At 36.2% G+C, this 23,007-nt stretch overlaps 1 protein-coding gene across 3 annotated transcripts in view; it reads right to left on the reverse strand.

Annotated features, from left to right (window-relative positions):
- The window catches only part of LOC150074973 (uncharacterized), a 763,849-nt gene that overhangs the window by 22,476 nt on the left and 718,366 nt on the right, over window positions 1–23,007 (reverse strand). For 2 of the 3 annotated variants that reach the window (XM_090388939.1, XM_090388937.1), the window contains one exon: window positions 10,980–11,065. The exons of the other annotated variant lie outside the window; for it this stretch is intronic. In XM_090388939.1, the coding sequence (XP_090245065.1) occupies window positions 10,980–11,065 (86 nt within the window). The remainder of the gene's footprint in view (window positions 1–10,979; window positions 11,066–23,007) is intronic. 3 annotated transcript variants of the gene reach the window in all.

Raw genomic sequence — 23,007 nt, forward strand, 5'->3', positions numbered from 1 at the left:
ATAAAATTTCACCCAGACCAAACTAAAATGGCACAGCACAGCAATAGCGCGTGCTCACGCATGTGATCACGCATGTACACACACACACACACACCTGAAATGGCATGTACAGACATATGTACCTGGGTATGTACTTTCACAAAAACATAGGATAATTCGTACCACAAATGTCTGTCACACGGTAAATAAATGCAAAAACTAGATTAACTATATAAAAATTAGCTAATTTTGTCAAAATTTTATAAACAGTCAAATTGACTGCTTTGGAGGTTTTAGGAAGGTTTTTAGGATTTAAAATAAAAATGTGTACAAAATTATTTGCAATTCTGCATGCTGTAAGTTAATGCACTGTAATAGGAAATATCATGGACTCACACTTCTGTTGAATATTTGATGCAACAATTTAAAGTAGGCATATGGTCAAATAGATCATTGTGGCGGTTCTAGAGTTAATTGTGGTAAATAAGTAGCTCAAAGGTTTGAACCACAAAGGTTGGCATATATTTTTTTGTTTTAGCTAAAAAAAAATATTTCTAGTAAGGCTAGAAATATATATATAACACTAGTTTACAAATTTAAGTTTGTTCACTGAGGTTTGAATTTCAACAGGTCCTACTGCCGAAATATGTTGCTGTGATTTCATATATGACTTAGATTTTTTTCTATCACATCCAGATACATCACAATTTAAGAAATAAAAAAGTATTGTTTTTTTATGAAAGTATATAACTTTATTGTATTTAGTTATGACAAATTGAAAGGATTACATTTTCATATATCAAAAAATACGTAAATACTAACAAGTATTAATCAAAATTCTGAAACTTTCATTAATCAGACCTTTGTCTCTTTGTTTGAAAAGAATGTTTAATCGTTTTTCTTTTATGTACAGTGCCAGGTTTCTCTCTTTTTAAACACCAGCAGTAGTCGGCCATCATGCTTGTATTCCACCTTTTCTGGTACCTCTGTTCCATTTCCTTTATGTGCTGATGGAATCTCTCCCCTTGTTCTTTGCTCATCTGTGCAAGATTTTTGGGAGAAAAATCAAGATGGGCATGCAAAAAGTGAATTTTGATGCTCACATTGCAACCTAAATTGCGAAGCTTTTCAAGCATATATTTTGAACAATTTTCTCATAATCCTGTGATTTATGATTTCCTAGAAAGTTTTCCATTACACTTTTAAAAGAAATTCTGGCTTCCCATACAACGTCAGTCATAGTAGTTTCAAACTGATCATCTAAAACCAATTTTCTAATTTGGGGACAAATGAAGATACCCCTCTAAGTTTTGCGTCAGATAGACGGGGAAATTTACTGCAAAGGTACTTAAAGCAGTTGCCATCCTTATTCATTGCCTTAACAAATTCTTCATTATGCCTAACTTGATATGCAGTGGAGGTAAAAGTATTTTATCTGGTTCACCAAACTTTTGTGCACAATATTTTTTGACCCTGGTGTAAGATTGTGTCTCTGAGGCCATTGCTTCTTTGTCCAATGCAGCGCTTTAGCTCTGCTATCCCATTCACAAATAAAGCATGGCATTTTAGTGTACCCACCCTGTTGCCCCAACAACATACATAACACTTTTAAGTCTCCACATAGTTGCCATTTGTGATCTTGATATTTAATTTTCTTCAGAAGCAACTTTAAATTGTCATAAGTTTCTTTTAAGTAGACTGGATGAGCAACTGGCACAGATGTGTACTTATCTCCATTATACAAGAGAACACCTTTTAAATTAGTCTATGAATAGTCTCCATTCACTAGGAACTCCTAAGGATGGAGCTCCTAACAAACTATAGTTATGGACACATAGGTACTTATTAAACCAGCGATATCACTGCAATATACGAGAGGACCTTCTTGTGAAAAATACTGTATAAACTCCCTTCCACGATTTCTCTACCAGAAAAATGATGTACCTCGAGCAAGTAAGTTCTTCGCTTGAAGTCTGGATCCCAGAATTTCAGCAGCATACTTTGGAAGACCCAAGTGCCTTACTAAATCGTTTAGTTCAACTTGCATGAATTGCTGTGGCATTAAAATATTTTCTGGTTGATAACATTCCTCTTCACTAACCTCTTTAGCTTCTGCTTCGGTGGAATAAGATGTGGACTCCAATGTTTCTGGCGGAGGTTTTACAGGCAGATCTGGTCAATGTGGAACAGGTCTTATGGTTGATGGTAGATCTGGATATTTTTTGAATTGTAACCTTTAACGTCACATACACAAAAGTAACATTCGGCATGGCTTACTGGCTTGCGCCGCACCATAGGAATAGCAAATGGCAAGCACACCTTTTTTCCTTGACTCCATTTTCTAAGATGTTCGACACATGTATGGCATACTTTACGCGGTGCCCATGATCGTGATCCTGATCGCCTAGTTTTATGTCAAAGTAGGCATAATACGATTTTTTTACAAAATCGGTAATATTTCGCCTCTGCTTTACAGGAACAAAACAACCACATATGTAACAAAATATGTCAGGACTGTTTATACACTTTCTGGTTGCCATATTAAAAGAAAACTAACATACAATGAGAGCTCATGACAGTTTTTACTGGAATACTATGACCGCATAAGGGATGTGCCACTTATATAGGTTCTATGGTTGAGTGCATGCTCAGACAAGTTTAACCCGTAACTACACACAGGAGTTTCCCAGACTCCACTCAGAAAATAAAATTCTGGGAATCACAGATGGGCTGGAAGAGCAGGGTGGGGGGCCATCTACCTTCCTGGGTCAAGGTCGGCTAGTTTGCAGTGTGTGTGTGTAGTTACGGATTCAACATGCACAATCTGTTGTATTTGAGGCAAATATTTGATAGTGATTATGAATATAGGGGTATAAAACTTGTAAACCATTGCAGAAACTATAGTTATGGACACATTTGCATATAATACCAAGGTAATATTTTGTTAACGAATTGTTAAAAATCTTTACATGATAGAAACAAACGGACTTCGGTTTAGTAATCAGTAAACATGCATAAACAACTGCCACATACTTTTACTCAAACCCCAAATACACTGTAAACCAGTGTAATTAATTTAACACTCTACGAATGTAACGGTATGGAGCAATATATATAACGTAAATTTGAGAGCATAATATGTATTATTGTAATTAGGTTATCTATCAGTTCAGTGTAGTATTCTCAAATTAAATTGAATTTGAATGGAAATCATGATTCAGATTAGAGCAGCAAAGCAATGAGGTCAAAGTACTGGGAATGCTGTGGCTGAGGAGAGAATTAAAAGTATAAATCATGACATTACAAAATATGCTACGAGTGCAATGTTTGTGAACTATCTGGAAGGACATGATACAGTCAAGAGGGATGTCTCAGTGTGAATTTGTTCAGTACAAAGAATATGAGGAAATTAGGTGCAATCTCAGCATTTTGATGTGACTTTATGAGACCAAGAAGAACAGATTGGATGCACATGAAAGAATAAAAATGAGGAGAGGGCATCAAACTATACAACTCAACACTAGAGCCCTCACTTGCATATCTTCAGGCAACACAGCAACAATCCCAAAAGCAGAATGCGCTCGTCCCACAGGTCTTGGAAATATCAAGCCCTGCTGTGAGTGATCATATAACAAGTAAATAACATTGGCTGTGTTAGGGTAATTAAAAATAAGAGCACACGTATGTATATTTGCACACTAATGTTAGGAGCACAGTAAATAAATTTGATGAATTTAAAGTACTAATTAAAGTCATCAAATGCAGTCATTGTGGGGATATCAGGACATGGCATCACTAAGACATAAGGGATGCAGAATTTGAATATGGGGAGCAAATGTGCACAGCAAGGACAGAACTGAGTAGGGTTATGCTCTTAGTTAAGAAGCATATTAAATCTAAGGCAATGGATCCAGTCAATACAGGTAGCCAGTGCAATATTGAACAGTTTGGGTGTGACTTTAGCACTGGGAAAACAAAAATGAGTGTAGGAGTGTGTTATAGGCCTAATGACTATGATGAGTATTACAAACAATTGTACAGAGTGGGCGAGTAAATCAGAATGTCATCTAATGTGGAATTTTAACTTTCCAGATATTGACTGGAACTTGTGGGTTGCTCACTCATACACTAGCAAGACTTTTGTGCTTTTATTGGATGACTGTTTCCTACAACAGCATGTTAGAGAGGCAACGAGAGGAAGCAATAGTCTTGATCTGATTATCAAAAGAGATTTGTAATGCATGAACAATCTGCAGGTAAAAGACCATCTGGGTGGCAGTGATCACAGTGTACTGATGTGGGATTTACTTAAAGACTACAGTCAAAGGTAAAGGAAAGGAGTTTTTCTTTCAAAAGAGTGACTACAGTGCTCTCAGACAGTTTTTTAAATTCTATACTGTGGGACCATCTAATGATGTTACCAACAACAAATTCTAAATGGGAAACATTCAGGGAAGTAACTGTAGAAGTTATTAGAGGTTCATACCAACTAAGAAATAGCATTTCAGGCTTGATCTAAATAACAAGTACAAGGCAATGGGTAGGCCATATCCTGAGTACTGCATACAAGGCTGGAGGCCTGATTTTAGGAAGGATGTAGATCTACTGAAATGGGTGCAGAGAATGGAAACACGATTAGTGAAGGGAACAAAAGGGTGGAACAAAAGGAAAACAAAAGGAAGGGAACAAAAGGAACAAGAAAGATGTCAGTTCTGAAAATTATAGCACCTGGAGAGTAGGCACCTACCAGGTGATCTGATTGAGATGTGATTGTAATTCTTTGAATGGATTGAGTGAGTTCAGTACTGATGGCATTATTCCCCCTGCTCAGAATACACATAAGGGGGCATAAATTCAAATTGAGCAAGGATGGTTCCATGAATAGATGTATGGAGGTTTGAGTTCAGCCAGTTCCAACAATCAACCAGTGGATGGTTGATTGGTTGAATAAACTTCTATCTGTTGTTGTGGAAGTGGGCAGTTTAAATAAATTTATGGAAAAACTGGACAAATTATTGAAGGGGATGAATACACATAAGGGGGCATAAATTCAAATTGAGCAAGGATGGTTCCATGAATAGATGTATGGAGGTTTGAGTTCAGCCAGTTCCAACAATCAACCAGTGGATGGTTGATTGGTTGAATAAACTTCTATCTGTTGTTGTGGAAGTGGGCAGTTTAAATAAATTTATGGAAAAACTGGACAAATTATTGAAGGGGATGGACAGGTGATGTAGGATGTATTTTTTTGCTTTTGCTGATGTTTTGTAAGCTTGTTTTCTTGCATCATATGCTACTACTAATAATAATTCAACTTACAGTAAGTATTGCTGTATTGTGATAAACCTATACATTGCATCCTATTAAGTAAAGTAAAAGTGTTTTAATTCTTGCAAGAGAAATTATGATGCCTTAGGCATTATTTGAATTCTGTTAAATGGGAACAGCTGGTGACTGTATTACTATTGATGAATATTTGGGCAACTATATTATTATTATTATACCTTTAAAGCAATATTGTTCCAGGCTTAGACCCAAGTAAATGACCACTGAATTGATGAAATTAGCAACAAACAGAAAAGCTGCATGGGATCAATACGAACAATCAAAATGCACTTAGGACAAGTATAAATTAATTTATAAAAAGTCATTCAGGAAATAAAAAATGCTAAGGTTGCCTTGAACTGGCATTATCAAAGAGGGCAAAATCCACTAATAAAAAAGTTTTTTTCACATGAACAATAGTAGGATGAATCATATGACATTATAGGTTAGCCTTGATTACATCACTGAAGCCCCTAAATGGTGTGATCTAAGCAAATGTTTTGTACTTATATTTACACACAGACATTCTTTTTAGGCTTGACATATTACTGGTCCAAATAACAGGCAATTAGAACTAAATGACTGTGTGATTAATGAAAATTGATTAGGAGAGAAACTGTCATGCTTGAAATATGAAAGCAGCAAGACCTATATATTACAGAATCAGGTGGAATGCAATTAGTTTGAAGATGTCCAAATGTTTTTATAATTTACAAAGATTGTTGGGGCAAAAAGAACAATTTACTGACTGACTTACTGGCTTTATTCTGGAGAGGGAAAATTGTGAAGTCCATTATTAAGATTGCAGAATCATATGAACAGTAAAAGAATTATTCAACAAATAGATTTATTATAGGAATACCACTCTTACTAATGATTAGCTATTATGAGCCTTTCATAATAAATGAATACAGAAAATAATTTTGACATAGTATGTTTAAACTGAAACAATACACTACTGACAGAAATATACTATAACAGATAAAAGGTTGATTGATTAAAGATAAAAGGCAGTTATTAATTAAGAGTAATTGATTGACGGAACAAACTACCATCTGGTTTGAAAATGGGTAAGGAACAATCAGATAAATTATTAGAAGGAATGGACAGATTAGTTGGGTTGTGTGTGTGTGTGTGCACACATGTGTTTTGAATAAACTGCTGAAAACTGTGGGATAACACAGTTTTCAGCAGTACTGGGTCTGTTGCTTCTAATATTTTTTATTACAAATATCAGAAAAATAACAGATTGCTGCCAATTTTGGGTCAAATATGAAGGAATAACATATCTCAGTAACTTGATGATGATCAAAGATTTACCAAGATGTAACAATATTCAAAAATGTAAGGTTCTGAATTTGGGCAAAGGTACCCCAGGTTATCTTATTACTAGAGAAGCAAGAAATTCAAGATAGCTGGCAATTACAAAGACTTGCAATCCTATATGACTTTCTCTTAAAGTATAGGGCTACCACAAGAGCACACAGCGTTTTATCTATGTGTATATGGATATGTGTGTCACTTACTTCATTGAATAAAACAGTTTGTGCAATGAAGTGACAAAAATACAATATATAAGTTTTTTTAAATGAAAATCCCAAGCAAGAAAGGTATTAGAACCTACAGTACTAAGTACTGTGTGTAGGTTGAGAAGATGAAAGAAGATACTTGTTAAACCTTAGACTTGAATTTTTGTAGATTAATGTTCAGGAAATATGTATGAAGGGAGGTGCTTCCAAAAAACTGAAGTTGAAGGAATACATGAGGAAGAAGAAAAGCTGGTTCTGTGAGTTTGAAGTTGGACAGTAAACGGATGCTTGACTGGTTGCGGCACATGTTTGGACTGCTTTGTGAGAGAGTGAGAGAGAGAGAGAGAGAGAGAGAGTGGGAATTGTAGAAGCTAATTCAGAAGTATAGTGCACATAGAAGTAGCTAAAGAAGAGGCATGCAGCAGAAACAGAATGTCTATGTGAGTGTGGAGAGACTCTGTTAAAGCTGGGTCATTAATTAACCTAACTGCCCTCTTTAGAATGAGGTCTAGAAGGGTGAGAGTGAGAGAGAGGTTTTGGAGCACAAACCCCAGTGCGGGATATGGTAGAGTGGATTTGAAATTGGAACAGAATGAGTAGCTATTTGGAAGAAAAGCAATGTCGAGAGTAAAAGAGAAAACCCAGTTTTTTAGAAGCAGAGGAAGCAATATTTGTGATGTGCTTATGCTAAGAGAGATTAAAGTCCGAGTAATCCCAAACAGAGATGTTGGTCATCTAGAAATCAGAGTGTTCTTGAAGTTAAGCATAGGAGCAGAAGAATATTTTTTGCGAGATATAAGACAGGACTGAGTTTCAGAAGAATTGAAATCAACTATGTTATGTTTGCCCCACTGGAGAATTATTTGGACATCAGCATTTAAGGAATTGGTAATGGATGTTTGAAAATTTGAAGCTGTTTGTGCAGGTCAAGGTTTCTCAAACTGAAAGGTGGAATGCAAAGTGCTATCATCAGTAACACTATGGATAGGATGTCCCGTCAAGGAAGAAGGTTATTAATATACAAGAGGAAAAAGAGTAGACGAAAGAACTGAACCTTGTGGAACACATTAATGAAGAATTTAGAAGAGAGAGCCATCTATCAATGAGTAGTTAGAGAGGAAACTGGATACCCAATTACAAAAAAAAAAAAAAAAAAAAAACAGTTGGCAAACCATAAGATGGAAGCTTGTTTAGAAAACCTTTATGCCAAACATGACCAAAAACTTTTGAACTGTCAAGAGCAACTGCTTGAGTTTCACCAAACTTTCCCATTGAATTCATTCATAGATGTACTGGATCAACATTGGATCAACACTGATGGAATCCACACTGGCAATCATTGATCAGATAGAAGGTAGTTTAGGAATTGGTGTTTGATGGATTTCTCCATTACTTTGGAAAGAGTAGATGTGCATGGGAACATTAACTGGATGGGAGGGATTTGCCACCATTTTTTTAGGAACTGGCTGGAAATTAGCAAATTTCCAAACAGAAGGGAAAAACATTGGTTGAATAATAAAATGTGAAAAGGTGACACAGAATAGGAGTAAAGTCATGGGCACAGATTTTGAGAACATTTGAATAGATACCATCAGTACCTGGTGGCATCTTGGAATCAAAACTGTTGACAGAAGACCATGGATGCATTGACCATGGATGCATGGAGTGTACTGGAAATGATTGGAACACCGAGCAATATCATCAATACACAAGCTTAGAAGAAAAGAAGGATGCTAGCAGGTCAGCTTTATCTTTAGCTTAGATGGCAATAGACTCATCCAGCTTTGACAGAGGTGGGAGTAGAGATGGGCAAAAGTTGTGGTCAATAGATTTGGCAACAGTCCAGTATGCTCGACAACCATTTGGAAAAGAAGCAAGTTTTCTACTCTTATCCTTTCACCTAGTTTGGACTGATTAATAATTGCTTAAAAATTGTTGCAAGCTTTGGTGTAAGCGGAAAATGAACCTGGAGATTTGGATGCAAGCCAATTGTGATATGCAACATTCTTACCATGAACAGCCTTAGTACATTTATTGGAAACATTTATTGCACATTTTATGATAAATGTGCAATAAACTGCACATTTATCATAAAAAAAAATTAACTGCTATAACTATGATCATTATAGTTTATTTTTAAGGTAGTCATAAGATTAAGCTGCAACATGAAATCAGCAGGGATTGGAACACTTAGGGAAGGTTATGGAAGCTTTTATTTTTAAATAATTACAGGTTTTAATTTTAATTTAATTTTAGTGTATGAAATTTATTATTAAGTGATCTGTAGTATATGGAACTAAATTATGTGAATAAACAAACATACTAAATTAGTCTTGTAAGGTCTTGCGGATCATATTTCCACTATAAACTATATGCACATTTGTATTATAAACATTGCACAGAGAGAGAGAGAGAGAGAGAGAGAGAGAGAGAGATAACACAAAGTTGTGTGTTTTTTTTCTCTCTCTCTCTCTCTCTGATGCTGTCTCCAGAAAATGAGGCACAGTTTTTTGTTCCTTTGTTGTTCTCCTCCATTTATCAGGCATCGGTATTATCATGTAATTCAAATTTTTTTTTTTGGCTGGTGCAGCATAAGGCTCATGCTTCCTTGCACCTTATGGCTAATAATAATAATAATAATGTCTATGATTTGTGGAAAGCTCACTCTCTCCTGTTCAGTTGATGGGTGATTTTTCCTCCTCTGCAACAGCAAGCAATGATCAGTAGCAAATTATCTAAATGCAGTTAAATCTGAGCACATGCAAAAGATGATCATATTTATTTCTAGGTAACGTAGTTTCGCTGTTCTGAATGTTTATCTGATTTGTCACATGAATAGTGTACTCAATAATGCAATACCAACTGATAGTCTTCTGTTTCAACATTGATATCAACATTTCCAGTGAATTTATCAACATTTGCTAGTAGGGAAAAAGAAGTGATTATCCCTTTGTATAAGGCAATGGTCAGGACACGACTTGGGTACTGCACAGGTCTGGAGGCCTCATTTTAGGAAGGATGTAAATTTGCTTGAGCATGTACAGAGAAGGGCAACAAGATTAGTGAGGGGAACAAACGGCTCCTCTTACCAAGAAAGGCTTAAGTTCTGCAAATTGCAGAGGCTGGAGACTAGGGTGCCTGCAAGATGATCTGACTGAGATGTATAAGGCCTTAAATGGGTTGAGCACACTGAATTCTAATGGGATTCTTCCACTTGTTCAGATTGCAAACCTGAGGTAGCATAAATTCAAATTGAGGAAAGACAGTTGTAGAATAGATGAATAGATGTGCAGAAATTTGCCTTTAGCCAGCAGTGGTTAATTGCTGGAACAAAACAAAGTTCCATCTGTGGTTGTGGAAGTTGATATCTTAAATAAATTTAAAGACGAACTGAACAAACTTTACTTTTAGAGGGAATGGATGTGTGAAATTAAGTTTTTTTTTTTTTTTTTGGCTGATGCTACATAAGCTTGCTTTCTTGCATCACAAGCCTCAACTATTACTACTATTTCCAGTGAAAACACCTCCACTGCCCTTGTGTTGGGTGTATGATGCAAAGGAACATTATTTTCCCAAACAATCACAATTTCAAATGTCCCCCATTTTATTATTCAAACTGCACTAATAAGATGCTATACAACTGAATATGGTCTATTATGTTCATGATCACCTAAGAAATTAAAAAAATCAAAATAATTTGCCATATAAAAATAAGTTAGTTCAAATTAAAAGAAATACACGGTTCATTTGCTTATAGGCACTTTGTGGCCATCCTGAAATTTGAAGTTAGTACATGTGCAATGTAACAATTATATACTTTTGTATTTGTCTGACTCATTACCATTAGCAACAAATGAAGCATTATGATGAAAGGATGGTATTTATTTGCAAGTGATGATGCAAGTGGCATATCATCACGAGCTTGTACCTGGGAGCGACATTAATAAACATTTTATTTTCCTTTTGATAAATAGAAAGATCAGGACATTGGAGCAGATACACAACAGCTGCAACTCAGGATGATATGCCACTAGATGAAGCATTAGTTTATTATATATGAATGTTCAGTGATATTTCGGTGTTTAGCCTTCCAATGCTGCATACACTACATGCATATTTGCACATTCTTAAGGTGGCGAACTTTACCTATTTTGCGATTTGGATATTGCTTGTGTCAATGCTTGATTGTCTGCTTTAAGCTTGTCATTTTCTGCTTTAAGTTTGGCAAGTGTCTGAAAGGAAATCATGTGATATAAACAGTAATAATATTTAAAGATAAGCACTGTGCATTCCAAATATAAAGAAATATGATGAATATGAAAGATAAGGGGCCACAGAGCCAAACTGTATCAGATGCTGGTAAACTGATGAAATTTAAAACTTAACTAACCAGAGGCTCACATCTGGTGAGTATGGGCTTGGCACACCCGGGGTCCTCAGCTGGATATCGTAATTCTTCTCTTTCTTGGTGATTCCCTTCTACTTCTGACCCTTGTTCTCTCTCTCTCTCGACCCTTGTTCTCTCTCTCTCTCTCTCAGCGTAATTCAGAAATTTTTTTTTGCTGGTGCAGCAAAAGCCTCAGCCTTTCTTGCACCATATGGCAAATAATAACAAAAAGTCTGCAAAAATTTTCAACTATATCTAGGTTGTGCTGTATTCTTTTCTTTCCAAGAATCAACTTTTTATAAACTCTTCAATTTCAAAACCAGCAAAAATTGGAGATATACACAGGGTATATAAATTCAGCTGTTCTAAATGATGCTTTTTTTTTTTTTTTTTTGCACAAATGAATTGTTCAAAAACAAGGTTCAGATAATAACACTGGCCAACATGACTTTTACCTCCAGTAATCAGCAGTTTGCAGTCAATTTTTATGTGTAGATTTTGAAGATAATTCTTAAAATTTCACACCATGTCACAATTTCTACAATTTACAATTTTTGTGTTTACCATAATAAGTAATATCTTAATACAATTCAGGGAAATAGATATGATACGGACCTGTTGTATTACCTGCAAATAATAATGTTTGCATGTGATCACAGATGGCAGTAATGTTTGGGAGGGTTAACTTGTTTAAACCAGTCTTTCTGCCTCCCACTATCAGAAAGGCAGTTCTGGTGTGAATATGTGTGGTTTCCACATTTATTGCATACTGTTTGCTTTTTCTACGTTTTGTTTAGCATTATATTGCTGAAATGTTTAAGTAGAAGCAAAGGAATGAAAATTTCTGCCGTGTGTGTGGACAGCTTAAACAAAATCTACAGTGTTACTAAATGTGAATATTCCTTGTACTTAGCATTAGTAGAGGCACACAATGCAAGAAAGCAAGCTTATGCTGCATCAGCCAAAAAAAAAAAAAAGCTCCGATTTCACCCCTCCATTCATTCCAAATACCTGTCCAGCTCAGCCTTAAATTTATTTAGGCTATCGACTTCCACAACAAAAGATGGGAGTCTGTTCCACCAATCAACTACCCGCTGGCTAAAGGCAAACTTCCGCACACCTACCCTACAACTGTCTTTCCTCAATTTGAATTTATGCCCTCTCGGGTGATAGTTTCTGAGCAAGAAGAAGAAGAATCCCATCAGCATTGAGCATGCTCAAACCATTCAAGGCTTTATACACCTCAGTCAGATCAGATCACCTTGCAGGTGCCTGTCTCCAAACACTGTAATCTGCAAAACTTACTTGTTGCAAGATTGATGAGAGGAAGCAACTTGGGCACTACATATGTGCAATACACCTGCTTGTTTGTTATTTGGTTTTTAGGAGCATTAGCAACTAAGGCCATATTGTTCCGGGGATATGCGGTGGTCATTCTCTGACCTTTCCGCATCCTCCGTATTTGGTGGTCACGGGCTCGAACCCTGGTCTAATCAAGAAGCGTGTGCTACGCACTGCTGCTCCTGCCCACCTAGCTACGGAGGCACCTATATCACCTGCATCACAATTATGAGGATGTGAATAACAAAAAATGAAAATCATGCTTTTTGCTGTTCCTATGGTGTTGCAAGGCTTTGAATGCATTGAATAAGCTAAGTTTTGATTTTATTCTTCCTTTTTCTGAGACAACACATGAGGGGGCATAAATTCAAACTGAAGAATGACGATTACAAAATAGCTGTCCAGAAGTGAGCCTTCAGCGGATGATCGATTCTCGGAACAAACTTCCATCTGTTGTTGTGGAAGTGGGCAGTTTGAAATAATTGAAGGAAGAATGGGACAAATTATTGGCGGGGATGGAAAGGTGATGTGGCATATATTTTTTTTTTGCTGATACTTTATAAGTTTATTTTCTTCAAGCCAATAACCAAAACCTCTCACAAAATCACTGCAGATGTTCCCCAGGGAGAGTTTTGGCAGGGTTTACTGCAGTAAAAAGGTATCCTTTTTACTGCATACTGCAGTAATAGCACCACTGATCTCATCCAAAGAGAATATAGTCAGTTATGCAGCCGACCTCAAACTCTTAACAAAGATTGATGCTGAAGATAATCTCCCATAGGTTATAAATACCATTAATGCAATCTCTGAGAACAGTGAAGCAACCTATCCTATTTCAATCTAGAAATAAATCTGCTGAAGTCTGTACAAATGGTCTTCTCATTAAGGCACAACTCTTCACAACTGACACTCTCTCTCTCTCTCTCTCTTCTTTGGGGGAACTGCAATTCCAAATGTGCAAGCCTACACTGACTTCGGCATGGTCTTTGATGTCAAAATGACATTTTGGGCTCCAACTAACATGAAGAGAATTTGCACTGGCTTCTGAAGTGAGCTTGCCAAATTCCATCATATTCACAGGTTACTACAACTCAGCTGGCAGCCACCTTGCCAATCAGAGGATTGTCCTCCTTTATTACTGAAAGGAGAATCATATTCACAGCCAAAATGTTGGGACTTGTGCTCCTGGAAGATTCCATAACCTCATCTTAGATCTACTCTGATGCTCGTCAGTCACAGTAACAAGCTTGCTGCGGTGGTGAGATTCCTTCTCAGCCAAATGCTCACAGAATAGATGGTGACAAGCACCAACTGGTGAACGAGAAAAAAATACAGGCAGAGCATTCTCTCTACCGTAGAGACCTCTCCTCTCCTCTCCACTATAATCAAAGTAATAGCTGTCTATATACATACATATGTCTGCAATTAGTCTTATTATCCACTTGATATAATGTTTATTTATCATTCATATTATATTAACGTATCTTCCCACTAAGTATTCTCCTATTAATTGTTGTGTTACTTTAAGTGCATCCGTAGCCAAGTGGTCAGGAGCGGGAGTGCAGTAACACACGCCCTTTGAGTAGACCGGCGTTCAAGCCCCTGACTGCTGAATACGGTTGATCTGTCAACCCGCACTGGACCAGCGTGGCAGATTATGGTCCATTTCCCTCAGCATGAATTGTTGAGGAGGCTTCCATCCTGCAGTGGGTTGATAATGGCTGCACTTTTTTTTTTTAAGTGCATAACTCAAATTGTAAACCTCTGGTATTACAATGCTGTGAAGGGATTTCTATGGTTTCTCTTTCCATAATAAATATTACACTACTCATAAAGATTTCTTTGATAAATTTAAATCCTTTAACAGATCAGTGAGTTAATGCTGTGAAGACAGTTGAAGGCTGGACTCAATGATTCCAGGCATATAGACTTCAGTTCCATCTTTAGAAGCGTCACTTTCAGTACTTTCTGCTGCTACATTCTCCGATATAAGCGGAGGGCATGAAATCGGCAGATTATCTCCACGTGGGACTGGTCTAATGGCAAACGGAATATTAGGATGCACAATGCCCTTCTTACTCTTTGCATTGTACCCCCTCTACATTAACTAAGAAGAGGTAATGGTCATCACAATGACCATTACTTTTGGGTAATAGTCATTGTGATGATTTGTAGTAATGGTTTGTAGATGCCCACCAAATCATGGGAATTGCAAGAAGCATAGCTGTCTTTTAACCATTTTTCCACAATCTTCTTCAACACAGGTTTGGCAAACTTAATGTGGAGTCCATTGCTTATCTTGGTCACCGAGTTTCACTTCGAAATAAGCACATACACATTTTTTACAAATTCTGTAATAACTTGTCTTTGCTTGAGGGCTACATAATTTCTACAAATATAACAAAATAAATTTCAGATTGTTCAAACACTTGTCTGAAAACATTTTACTCACTGTTGAGCACATGTCAATAATCACAAAATTATATAATCACCTCAAAAATAAACTGAGCTCCCACTGATAAACACTGCTGCATGAAGCTCTCAAGATGAAGAAACAAATGACTGAAAGCAGTGTTGCCGATGTGTGAAGATTTAGTTTACAAATTTCCAACATTTACTCCTAACTTAATACATTCAATAATACAACTCATGATATCAATTTAACTGATTTGTGAAAAAATAGTATATGATAGTAAAAAAATGAATAACATTTTTTTCTGAAATCAGCATAAAAAACTGAGTTAAAAACTGCTATTAGTTTACAAACATTGAAAACCATGCAGAATAGTGTTATATTTATTCATTCATTCATTCTTGCACCATTTTCCACTATTAATACTACGTCATTATGGAAAGCAATATATGTTTCTGTAAAGATATCACTGGTTTTCTGAACAAACTGGGCGTTGCTCACAATCCTAATGAATGGCATACATTTATTGATGCCTCAAAATTACATTAAAAATAGCTCAGCTGCACAATGGAAATGCATTCCCATTGGTTCTTCTACTTCATTCTGTTGGCTTGAAGGAAACATGAAAGTATGTCCAAGATCCTGAATGCAATTTTAGTCCCATGACTTTTGCTTAAAATGCCTGCAGTGATCTTAAGGTAATTGGATTATTTACAGGTGTACAGTGAGGTTTCATGAATTACTGTTGTTTTCTATGTTTTTTGGATAGGTAGCAAAAGAAAAATATTATATTGTGCAGCACTAGGAAAAGAGGGAGAAATTTTTACCAGCGAGAAGTAATGCAAAATATGTTGCATTGGTTGAACCAAAAAAGGTTCTTCTTCTACCTTTGTATATAAAGCTAGGATTAATGAAAATTTTGTTAAGGCTCTGGATAAAGAAGGAAGTGGATTGGGTTCTGCTACCTAAGGAAAGTGTTTCCAATTTAATAGATACAAAAGTGAAAAAAGGAATTTTCAACGGGTCTCAAAGATCTCCTCAAAGATGACGTATTTGAAATGAAACAGTATATAAAGCTGTTCCACATAAAAAGACTGCTGTACAAATTACAGACTGTAGCATTAAGGGGAATTTTTTTTTTTTTTTTATGAGAACCCCAAACACGAAAGGTATCAAAACCTATAGTACTTAGTACCGTGCATGGGTTGGAGAAGTATGGGGAGAAGGGAGGGGGATGCCGGAAACTTTGCTCTAGAGACTAAACATGGGTTTCACCACTTCAAGCCTCCAATAAGCAAAGTGGTGGTATTTCACCGGTTGATGAAAGTCATCTACCACCTGAATATAGCCGTTATTGCTATGGTTAAAGGGATGGTTGAGTGGAAGAGGACAGAAAGTGGTCATCAATGGGCACTGCTCTTCATGAGCTAATGTTGTTAGCAGAGTCCCCCCCCCCAAGGTTCAGTGTTGGGCCCATTGTTGTTTTCTGTATTTATCAATGATATTGATGAAGGCATATCAAGCTTAATGTTTAAGTTTGCAGCAGGAAAGAAGATAATTATGATGCTGCATCAACTTTACTGCAATGTTCTAAAGATACTGACTGTTGAATGTTTGAAAATTCATTTTCTTCATTCCACCTCACATTTTTTTCCCTTCAAAAAATGCTTAGAGGTGTAAGTGATGACATATCCACAATGGAAAAGGAGTGACAAGGTGGCCGAGATACTGTCATGATGGGAGTTTCTGCTGGTTTAAGAGGGAAAACAAAATGGACTATAATAAAAACTCTCCGAGTGGCAAACATTTCTAAGGAAATTGATTTGTGGTAGATTAGATTTAATGTTTGATTAAAGTTTTGTAAAATGAACAAGACTCATTTTTAAGACAGTATATATGTATTATTGTATGATATTTGAAATTGTTCTTTCATTAAGCTACTAAAATTTCAGTATGACTTTCGATGAAGATATGTTTTAGAATTTGCAACTTTTGCTCTGGAGATACAAAAAAAAAAAAAAAAAAAAATATAAATAATTAATAAATAAATAAAATAAAAAATATATATATATACACACAGTAGACTCGATTTTCCGAGATAGACGGCAAAAAAAGAATTCCCGGATAATCGATTTCCCGGTTAATTCAAAAATACAAAGGGTACTAGGAAAGTTTTGCAATACAGCTTTGTTTATTTAATTTTTTCAAAGTAATTTCCTCTACATTCAATACACCTCTCCATCCTCCGAAACCAATCTTTAAACCAGTTCTGCCAAGTTTCACTAGGGAGTAAAGCACACTCGTTGTCCCAAGCCCGTAGAAGGTCCTCATCATTGGAAAACCGCCTCCCTTTTAGCTTCATTTTCACATGCGGGAACAGTGCAAAGTCGCAGGGAGCAAGGTCTGGACTGTAGAGAGGGTGCTCGAGAAGTTTCAGTCCTGTCGTGGTCAAATATTCGGTGCAGGCTTTGGCGCGGTGAGCTGCAGCATTATCGTGATGGAGGTAGCAGGTGTCCATTCTTGACTTTGGCCGCAGGTTCTTCATAGATCCAATGACTTTAGACAGGCATTGTTCAGTATACCACTTAGCTGTGACTGTCTTCTGGAGTCCAAAACGACACGTTCCACAATTCCACTCGATTTGAAAAATACAGCTATCATTTTCTTCTTTACAGATCGGGATTTTCTGACAATTACGGGTGTGTCGTCATCATCAAAGACCCAAACTTTGTTTTGAGCCTTGGTCGGCAGATCGTAATAGTACAGCCAAGTCTCGTCACCTGTCACGATGTTGTTCACATACCGAGATTGTCCCTTATCAAACTTTTTTAACATCTCCCGGCACCAAGTCACACGTCGTGTCATCTGCTCTTCAGTCAGTTGATGCGGCACCCAGAGAGAAAAAAGTTTCTTCACGTGCAAATGATCTTGCAGAATCGAACGAATTGCTGGTGCATTTAGGCCCAAAGTATCCTCTATCTGTTGGTAGGTCACTCGCCTGTTTTCGTCTAGCATTTTCCTCACAGCAGTAACGTTTTGTTCCGTAACTGACGTTCGTGGCCTTCCCGGCCTCTCAGAATCCTCCAGAGTGAAATTTCCCCTTTGGAATTCTCTATACCACCTGAATATCGTTGTACGATGTGGACAATCATCATCTAGTGCAAGAGTCATTTCTTCTAAGCACTGGTCTATGGTTAAACCACGCACGAAATTATACCGCAAAACTGTCCTTATCTCATTTCGTGACCACGATGCCATCGCAAGCACTTTACACTCTCACTACTAATGAATAACTGAGCCCATCGACTTGGCGTGGCGGCTACTATGCACGTATGAACATGTCTCAACATGCAGCAACAAGCAGCTTCCTGTGATTCATTGTTGCGTCATATTGCAAAACTTTCCTAGTACCCTTTGTACAGTAAGCCTCGACATACATAAGATACATTTCAGGTCTTCTTATGTAAGTCAAGTTTTACATAACTCGGGAATGACTAACAAAATATTGCTACTATATCCCTGATATGCCGAAATTATAAAACCCACATAATATCGTCAGAAGAATGAAGAAAAATAGTTATATATTTTTAATTAGTTCAATTAAATAATTTATCTGTGGACAGAGGCGAAGTAGCCAGAGTGGCACATAAGAAAATAAAACATAAAAGGAAGAAAACACGCATGTGATTGTACTGTAAAAACTGATGTGTACTTCATAGCCCTGGTTGTTATAGTTGACTTCAATGGTGCCGATCCCTTCACTGCTTCTCGTATTCTGTCTTTCTCCTTTATTGTTTGTTTGTTATTTGGTTTTTAGGAGCATTAGCAACTAAGGCCATATTGCTCCGGGGATATGCGGTGGTCATTCCCTGTCCTTTCCATATCCTCCATATTTGGTGGTGATGGGCACAAACCCCGGTCTAATCAAGAAGCGTGTGCTACGCACTGCTGCTCCTTCCCACCTGGCTACGGAGACGCCATCTTTTATTGTGTTCACCGTTGCCACTGACAAATCTGAATTCCGCGTGATATTTGTTGATGTTTGGCCATTTTCATACATCCTTATTATTTTAATTTTCTGACCCAACTCGATTGTTTTCCTTTTCTTGGTAGATTTACTAGAACCGCTGTCACTTATTCTCTTAGTGGGCACCATGATAACAGTCAAAATTAAATTTTCTGAAAAGAAATTCACAGGGCTAAAACTCACTTATAATCTCACGCGAGTTCGCATTTTACTAAAGCACATTTCTGGAGGTCACTACCATAAAATAATAAAAAACCATTTGCAATTTCTGGTTTCTTGGGCTTTTCTGTTAACACAATCTATTATAAATGGATAGTAAACTCTATCTTATTTGCATTTGTGATAACACCAAGAGCTGGAATTCTGGGTTTTACGTTATTATGGTGAAATGTGTGTCCCCTTCACTGAAATCTTTAGTCATAAAAGTAAGTCCGAAGCTACATAAGTCGGGGACTGTATCGAAAAATGTTCAGCAACCTACGTAAAAAAATAAAAAACTTCTCACATACTACTTGCGTGTCCAATACGATGCTATCCTTTATTTTTTACGATGTCGATTTTAAATCTAATAGCTTCCCTTTATATTTTACAGTGTCGCATATGGTTTGGTTACCAAAATTATAATGGTTCATTAGAGATTTAACAGATGCACCATTTTCAAACTTTTGAATAATTTCAAGTTTCACAACTCTTACGTTTTCGCGATTTCTAAACAAAAAAAAAAAAAAAAAAAGTTACTATAAAAAAAAAATTCTGACATTCCTGACATAAATAACAAAACAAAATGTGTCCTTTTGCGGTGCGACGAAACAAAAAAATCTACACGATGCACTAAAACAAACTAAACACTTGGTCTATTTATTTATATTTTGGAGCGATGAGTGTGAAGACAGCGGGGGTTGCAAAGTAATAGGCGCACTAATCTCCCAATGATGACTTATGATGCCGCTTCTTGTCCCTTATTTACAACTTTCAAAATATCTATTCTAGCTATTACTTGAATTTTATGATTTCTGGTTGATTTTTTTTTTATTTGGAGTCTTGAAATGTGTCCAAGTTAATCCGATCCCGGTAAATCGAGAGTCTGCTGTATATATTTTTTGTTGGCCAGTGTAATACATATAAGGTTCACTAGTATTTTTAATAATGAAATACAACAGGTTACATAACAATAAAATAATACATATATACACGTAATGTTAAATACTCCTTGTACACAGGTTACCAAGGTTGTCAAAAAGAAACAGCCTCCCTGTTTTCCTTTCAATTTCTCTTTAATATAACTTTTTCAGTGGAGGGCTGCCCTGGGGTCCTGCAACATAACATTTGAGCCAGGGACAACTAACCCACCTGGATGCCCCTGAATGGTATTACACACAAGATTCCAAGAGCAGTATTTAAAGTTTAACAATAACTAAATATATATATATATATATATATATATATATATACTATCATTGAATTATATTAATTATTAACATAAGTTAAATTATAATAAATAAATAAATAAATAATTAAGCATTCATTAGAGGCAGCGTCATGCAATTCCTCCATATGAAGCTGAAATACATCCAATATTTTAAATTAAATAAAATAAAACATAGACCAGTAGTATGGCAAAAACTGTAGAGCGAAAATTAACATAACTCAATTAATTATTTATTCATTTTATTATAATTTAACTTTCGTCAACATTTAATATAATTCAATAGTAATGGGTCGATATGCTAATTTAGCAACGCTTGTGTCACCATCTATTTTCCTTTTTCTTCTATATAAGCTGATTCAGCTTACAGTATGTCAGTGGTGTGGCTCTGCTCTAGAGTGCTGTCTGTTCTATAGTTTATTTTTCGCTGCATAAGGACTACCGCCGTGCAAATCCATTGCATTGGTGGATTGATCGGAGGAGGGAGGGTGAATTGGTACTTCGATCTTTTCAGCATGGCGATGATTTGTATAGCGATTGAAATGCAGTGATTCCATGACCATTATTGGCCTCATGGTCCTCTGTCGATATGGGGCATAATGGTCAGTCTATTTTATTTTAATTTATTTTGATTTTGTTATCGTTTGGTAGTTCCATTAACCCTCTTTTGGTGATATTTCATGTCTTTCGGAACTGGTTCCTCTCGGGGGGGGGGGGGGGGGTACCGCTAAATTTATATGTAATTGGCATTATCCTAAAATTTGTACAGTTTTTGTTAATTGGATTTAAAACTCGAAATTATATAAGGGTTTCCGGGCTACTATTTATGTCTATTCTTTTTTTTTTTTTTTTTTTCGTTTGTTTGTTTATTTGGGTTATTTTTATGTTAATTTTCACTCTACAGTTTTTGCCATACTACTGGCCTATGTTTTATTTTATTTAATTTAAAATATTGGATATATATATATATATATATATATATATATTAATTGTAAAATAATAAGAGAAATTTACCTCAATATAGTACATAGAATACTTCTGTATAATATTCTCCAAAAATTAAAAGGAAAATCTTAAATTACAGTAACAAATAATTAAAAATCAATTGAACACAATTAAAAATCAATTTAATGCAAATAAAAATTAAGAAAATTAATTAAAAGAATTTAATGAAAAAATTGCAAACGATTTTCCTTCCTTAGAAAATTACATTAGATTAAAGGAAGGAAAATCGTTTTGCAATTTTTTCGTTAAATTATTTTAATTAATTTTCTTAATTTTTATTTGCATTAAATTGATTTTTAATTATTTGTTACTGTAATGTAAGATTTTTGATTTTTTCGTTTTAATTTCTGGAGTGTATGATACAGAAGTGTTCTACATATTATATTGAGATAAACTTCTCTTATTATTTTACAAATATTGATATCAACGCAGAACGTATTACGCATTACAGCTCGGGTTCATACTATATATATTAATTGTGAAACACTTTTAATCAATTCCTTGTAGAAGGCAGGAGGAAGATGTGTTCATGGGTTCTCCAACAAAGTCATCATTTCAGCAGTAGAGGAGGATGAATCTAACATATTCTGATCTGGTGTTCATTTCATACCAACAGTGCAGATTAGGCCTGGACTGTAGGCTGTCCAAATAAGTTGATATTTTTTTTCAAACTGGATTGAGAGAAACATTGCTCACGGTTGGATGAATCACTGATATGCTGGATTGTGGGGGTGTCCCATTTCCAGTGGTTCAGATGATAATAATATATAATAGGTTTAGCTACATTATTAGATAATGAAAAGAACAGGTTACATAACAATAAAATGCAACATACACATACAACATTACAAACTATTTGTACATAATGTTATCTGGGGCTTGTGGGGGGGGATATCGTTTATGAAAATTAAAAACAACAGTGGTCCTAATACGGATCCTTGGGGAACCCCACTTCTTACATCAACCCAATCTGAGGAATAGCCATTTATCACAACCCTCTGCCTCCTGCCCTGAAGCCATCCTGCTATCCATATAAGGATTTTCCCAGTGATTCCAACCTGTTCCAGCTTATAAAGCAACCACTCATGTGGGACTGAATCAAAAGCTTTGCTGAAATCTAAATAAACAATGTCGAAATTATTTCCTAAATCCAGCTCGTGAGTGACCCTTTCAAAATAGTGAACCAGATTTGTTAAACATGATTTTCCCTTTACAAAACCATGCTGAGTATCCTTGAGAATTTCAATTCGATCCAAATGATCATGAATTCCACAAATATAGCATATATCTGGGCCATTTCTCATATGTCTTGATTTGGCTTTGTCACAGATGGGATTTGGGGTAATCTAATGCAAGATATGATCCACTGTGGATCCAATATCTCTCTATTACAGAAGATTTAGGAGAAGTCCGGTTGGCCTGCCTCCCTAAAATCCACTCATGCACACCTTCTCGATGGTAAGCCCTGTTACGTCACTTAGGTGGCAACGAACGTGTAGAGTGGTTCTCTTCAAGACGCCTGGTCAGCGTGAAGAGGAAAAGACCAAACCCTCCAGCACATGAAAGCACAACGAA

This window comes from Mastigoproctus giganteus, chromosome 14 (genome assembly GCF_048544385.1).
Source record: "Mastigoproctus giganteus isolate SK-2022 chromosome 14, ASM4854438v1, whole genome shotgun sequence".
In the NCBI taxonomy this organism is placed as follows: Eukaryota; Metazoa; Arthropoda; class Arachnida; order Uropygi; family Thelyphonidae; genus Mastigoproctus; species Mastigoproctus giganteus.